Source organism: Pelmatolapia mariae, linkage group LG14 (assembly GCF_036321145.2).
Source record: "Pelmatolapia mariae isolate MD_Pm_ZW linkage group LG14, Pm_UMD_F_2, whole genome shotgun sequence".
Classification (NCBI taxonomy): domain Eukaryota; kingdom Metazoa; phylum Chordata; class Actinopteri; order Cichliformes; family Cichlidae; genus Pelmatolapia; species Pelmatolapia mariae.
Genome location: NC_086239.1, coordinates 30,790,262 through 30,796,370, shown reverse-complemented (window position 1 = coordinate 30,796,370; position 6,109 = coordinate 30,790,262). Strand labels below are relative to the sequence as shown.

The 6,109-nt window shown below is 39.8% G+C and overlaps 1 protein-coding gene across 1 annotated transcript; it reads left to right on the top strand.

Annotated features, from left to right (window-relative positions):
* Window positions 1-300: 300 nt before the first annotated feature.
* On the top strand, window positions 301-1,239 carry LOC134640696 (olfactory receptor 2L3-like). The gene has a single exon (XM_063492598.1). The coding sequence runs from the start codon at window positions 301-303 to the stop codon at window positions 1,237-1,239; it is 939 nt and encodes a 312-aa protein (XP_063348668.1).
* Window positions 1,240-6,109: the final 4,870 nt, after the last annotated feature.

Sequence of the window (6,109 nt, the reverse complement as noted above, 5' to 3'; positions counted from 1 at the left end):
TAAAAACAAACAAAATAAAGGTTATTGTAAGCATGTGAACATTTACAAGGGGATTTTGCGGGGATGATATTATCTTTTTGCAATCTGATGCAATATAGACATTTCACATTTTTACGTCTAATTTGATTGGAAGATGGAGCTATCCAATCAAAACTTACTGTTCTTCCAAGCCTTAAAGTGAGAAGTTTAAATATTGCCCAGTAAAAGCAAAGGTGTTTGACTGAGCTCAGAGGTGTTTGTGAAGTCTGATAAAGAAGATTTAGCACGTACTTTGCTTCTTCTTCAACTTCCAAACGGAATATGTCTTTACAGAATACTTCAATCAATGTAACACACTTTATTATAGGTGGTTTTGACACACTCAGTAGACCTATTGCTGTTGGTGTGGCTATACTAATAATCTATCTTCTTGCTGTTCTTGCCAATATGATAAATATCATGTTTATTATTTCTGACAAGAGATTACATAAACCAATGTATCTTCTTATTTGCAACCTTGCTGTTGTTGATATAATGTACACCTCCAGTTGCAGTCCAACAATGATTGGGGTTCTACTCACAGGTGTTAATACTATATCCTATGTGGAGTGTTTAATTCAAATGTGTGTTTTCCATTTGGGAACAGCAATGGAGTCGTTTGTTTTAGCAGTTATGGCATTGGATAGATTCATTGCAATAATTTATCCTTTCCAGTATCACAATTATTTAACAAACACACGTGTTCTTGTTCTTACATTTACTCTGTGGTTCGTTGCCTGGTGTTTTGTGTGTTATATGCCTGCAACAGTTGTCCCCCTCCCACACTGCAGTTCAAGGCTGAAATACAGCTTCTGTGACTTTGCTGCTGTAATACGAACCACCTGTGTTAACCCAGAGAAATATTTCAATGAAGTTGTTATTGTCTCATTTTTTATTTTCTTTTTCACTTTTGTTTTCATTTGTCTTTCATATTGTGGAATCTTACTTCTTGTAAAATTATCTTCAAGTAATGAAAAAAAGAAAATGGGGAGCACTCTTGTGAGTCACTTAATTTGTGTAATCTTTTATTACTGTCCTGCATTTGTTCGCAATATCTTCAGCAGGTTTGGCGTGGTATTAACTCTTGAGGAACGCCAAGGTTTATTAATTGGCGCAGTCCTCGGTCCATGTCTTGTAAATCCGTTTGTGTACTCTCTTAGGACAAAAGAAATGAAACAAAAGCTCTTTAAGATTTTCAAAAAGTTTCACACATCTAACTAAAATCTTGTGAACTGAGTGTGCTTTTTATTGTCTTTTTTAGATGAATACAGTAATAGCCTTAACTGATGTTGGTGCAAACATTCTGAACATTTTGTCACAAAATGAAACACCAACCATTCACCTCGATTCTGGCACAGAAGTAGAATTATTCTACTTTGTGGGTTTTACCCAAGATATTTGCCTTTCCTTAACTATTCAGTGCACTTCATACAAAATTTAGAATGAAAGTGTTAGGATGCCTGGGTCGTTGACCCAGGGTTTTGAGTTTATTATATTATTTATCATTTCTAGTCTTTGGTTTCTTTGTTAGAGTTCTGTCTTATGGTTTATGTCTCTGTGTTCTCTAGTTGCTCTGTCTCCCCTGTCAGCTGTGTCCCCTTGTCAAGTTCGCATCTCTGTGTTATGTTTCCTGTTTTACTTTGAAAGTCCGTGTCTCATGTAAGTGCATCTGGTTTTGCTTCCTTTGTCTCGTTAGGCCTGATTTGCCCCAGCTGTGTTTCCCTCCTGTTGCCCATTCCCTGATTGCTCCCTCTGTGTATTTAAGCCCTGTGTTTCTCTATGTCCGTGTCGCGATCTACCCTTATTAAGTGTGCCTACGCCAAGAGGCACACTTATTACTATTCGTCGGATTTATTATTAAATGTGCCTATGCCAAGAGGCACACTTATTACTATTCGTCGGATTTATTAAGTGTGCCTATGCCAAGAGGCACACTTATTACTATTCGTCGGATTTATTATTGTGTGGATGCCTCAAGGCATCCACACTATTGAGTTCCTGTTTCTCTTTATTGTGTGGATGCCCTAAAAGGGCTTCCACACTATTGAGTTCCTGTTTCTCTTTATTGTGTGGATGCCCTAAAAGGGCTTCCACACTATTGAGTTCCTGTTTCTCTTTATTCTTTATACTTTATTCTTCAAGTTGCTCCGTTCTTCGCCGCTTAACTACTCCCTCAGTTTTCAGCCGATTTTCTCCGTTCAAACTCTAAACTGTTCTGCTCTTTCTGCTAATTCCTGCTATGACTTTTGGTGTTTATTACTATTATACTTTTTAAAATATTACACTTTTTTCCTTTAATTTGTCCCATTGAAATTGAATGGGAAACTTCCACAATTCTGCTAAAACTTGCTTGTTTTTGAAACTTAACTACTTCCTCATACTTTCACCTAGAAAAAATGTTCTCAGATTATTGGGCTATTCCTGTATGATTCAGCTTTTTCAGACCTTCTACCATTTTAATCTTATTGTGTGGATGCCCTAAAGGGCTTCCACACTATTGAGTTCCTGTTTCTCTTTATTATGTGTGCCTATGCCAAGAGGCACACATATTACTATTCGTCGGATTTATTATTATTATTATTATTATTATTATTCTTCAGTTTCCGCCTGAAATTTTGCAGCGAATCTCACCTCGCAGTTTTGAGACAAGCTTCATATATGTTACCTCATTTTGTGCGGCTGGATCAGGAATGGTGTGCTATGACTTTTGGTGTTTATGACTATTATAGTTTTTTAAATATTAATATTTTAGTGAAAATTTTCCCGCGCTTCTCTGCCAAACAGTTTTGACAATAGGGTTACATATGTTAGATCATTTTGTGCGGCTGGAGCTGGACTAGTATGGTATACACTTTTGGTGTTTATGACTTTTATAGTTTTTTAAATATTAATATTTTAGTGCAAATTTAGAAAGATTCTTCTTTTGGCGCCATAGAAACAGACTTCATTTGTGGTGTGTTGGCTCCATCTTTTGGTCCCACTGATACAAATTTCAAACTTCATTTGTGGTGTGTTGGCTCTCTCTAGTGGTATGCCGGGAGTAGTACGGCCTGTCTACCCTTATTTGGATTACCGTAATGATGACAATATCAACGGTGCGCACAGCGTCGCTGCTTTCAGGAGCCATTGGAATTTTTAAGGTTGCGCAAATCATTCAAAAGTTACGGTAATGCTTGGTGGAAAACTCAATATCCCACAATTCATAGCACGCCTCTGCCGAGTCAAACAATGGCGGCCATCACTTAGTTTTTATTTTCCTCTTAATACTGTTTCTAGGTCACAAAATAAACTTTTAAGATATTTTCAGGCGAGAATATAGGTGTGTAAACTTCAAATATCTGCTCATTTTGTCAAAACATCCCATATTAGCGACAATGTTCTGACGATGTCGTTTCTGCTTGAGGCTAGCTGGCTAGTGTGGCTAGCGCGGCTTTGCTAACAAGCTACAGCCGGCCTGGATGACAGTGAGAGCGGCTTACTCTGGTTTCACACCCGGTCCTTCGTAAAGTCTCGTGGTCACAGCTGGACTTATTTTAAATAAATAAATGATTTATTTATTTATTCATTTTAGTAACGGTATAAACAGTGAAAGGTGGTGGATTGGCCAGATGTAAACTTCAAATATGTGCTCGTGTTACCAAGACATCCCATATTAGCTCTGATGGTTTCGGTGCCTGCAAAGAGCTAGACAGCTAGCTAGCTAACTGGCTGTCTTTTTGACTCAGGGTCATAGCTGGACTTATTTTTCGTTTTTATGAGCTGATGAGGGTTTTTTTTTAGTAACGGTACAAACAGTGAAAGGCGGTGGATTGTCCAGATGCTGGTCGATGTGGAAAAAATAACTGAGTTGTTTGGTGGTCGCTGACACGGAGCTACAACCGAGGGCAGCTATCCACCGGTGTGTGTCAGACAGAGCATGCAGGGAACGAGACATAAGAGGCGGCGAGGCGACCGCCGATCGACCGGTGGTAGATCGTGGATCAGGGAAACCGAAGGCAGGAGAAGCAGGCGGCTGCCGGTCAGAGCGTGAGGTGAACTGAATTTCAGGTAAGAAGTTATGAACTGCACTCTATTTGGGTCAGATATAAACCGAGTTTAGGTGTAGTTTATTTTCGTTGTGCTGACTTTTTACAATCAGTTATAATAACTCGTACTGCGTGCTAGCTAGCACGACGGAGTTTCTATACAGCTGTGTGCGCGCTAAGTTACTGATGTTGAACTTTATGACAGCCTCCCCTGTCATTCTCTCGCCTGTTCAAACTTCAGTCATGAAACTGATCAATGATCGGCTTTTCTCTCTTGTTTGTTTATTGCGCTAAACAACAGCAGCACGTTTAAGCTTGATCAGCTGTTGTTAGAATTCATTTGATTTTAATTTCTAGTATCAGCTGATGTTTGCTGGAGCCACAGCTGTAGAAGCGGCTGGTGGAAACCAGGAGATGACCTTACCGAATCATTAGAGCTGAACTGGTGATGGAGAAACAGGTTTACCTTTTTTTTAGGTGACATGAATGAGTTGAAGGGAAGTTATGAACTATTTCTGAGAGAAATAAACACCAAGCTCCTTTTTTATTTAGCTGACAGCTGGTAACTGTGCAGGGGCGGATCTAGCAAAGCTTTTGCCAGGGGGCCAGGTAGGGCATCTTACAACCAAAGTTTGTATAATAATACACAAGATTGGCTGTAGACCATTGTTAATCATTCACAACACTGTGTAAAAATAACAAAAAACAAAAAGTGAATGCAAAAGTGCATAAATATTTATTTTACGTGATTGATGTGTGTGGCGGGGCGTGGTCTGCAGTGCCGCTGCAGGGGAGGTGGACCCACCTGAGCGGCATCTGCAATCACGCCTCTCTGGCGTAGTCTGTGCTCTCTCGGCTGTTTTTTGGGTGTGTGTCAGGCTGTGAGTTGAAAAGCTACAGCCGGCTGTGTGGGTACACCAACTATGTGTGAAAAGTGGTCCATAACGTAATGCTTCAAAGCGTGTTCATGCAAACATTGTCGGGTCTGCCGTGGTACAATGGGACTTCTGCTCATGAAACTATGTGCACAGCGTCTGCAAATCGGGGCTGTACAAAGTCACTTCATCTTTACCCAAAATTGTAAGCTGTCATCTGTGAGGCGCGAGCGGTGTTTGTTTTTACCATAGTTCATGGTGGAGAATGGCTGCTCTGCTGAGTTTTGCTCTCTGTAGCTGTATGAATGGCAAACTACACTGTTTACCAGCGGCATAGGCACACTTAAAATTTCTTCTGAAATTTTCGCTTTCTAGTTCTTTATACTTTATTCTTCAAGTTGCTCCGTTCTTCGCCGCTTAACTACTCCCTCAGTTTTCAGCCGATTTTCTCCGTTCAAACTCTAAACTGTTCTGCTCTTTCTGCTGATTCCTGCTATGACTTTTGGTGTTTATTACTATTATACTTTTTAAAATATTACACTTTTTTCCTTTAATTTGTCCCATCCCATTGAAATGAATGGGAAACTTCCACAATTCTGTGCAATTAACTCAGAGTGAGTGCTGGTCTGTTCTGAATTTTCTCTTCATGTCTGAACAACTTCTTGCTACTCGCTCAATATCCACTCAACCCCCACAAATTATACATCAAAACGTAGGTATTTTTGCTGGCTTTCAGACAATGTTACTATCTTTATTGTGAGATTTACCGTTTTTTCGCAATTTGCCTCGAAGTGACACATGGTGTGGTTACTTCCCATTCAAAGTCTATGGGGAGGTTTTGAAATTCAGAGCTGAAATTCTGTAACGGGAGGCATTTTAAAATCGCCATATCTCCTTAACAAAGCAAAGTTAGGACATGAGGCTTGTGCCAATATATGTTCAGACACTCCTGACACTCACAGTGGAAGCAGTTTTTACATTCATCTTAATGTTGAGCCATAAATTACGTTTGTTTGAGGGGTGGAAATCTGTCCTCCTCTCAGTTCTCACACTCTGAAAATGAAGCCGTTTCTTCTCTCGTCATATCTCCGCGACGGAGGTACAAAGAGCAATGAAAATCGCAGTCAAAGTACACCAAAGTCCGCTGATTCACCCAGTACAAGAATTATGCTTCTAGCCCTCCTAGTTTTT

Bases quoted from the DNA above. Each gene is read 5' to 3' on its own strand.
- LOC134640696 (XM_063492598.1), top strand. From the start codon at position 301: ATGTCTTTACAGAATACTTCAATCAATGTAACACACTTTATTATAGGT.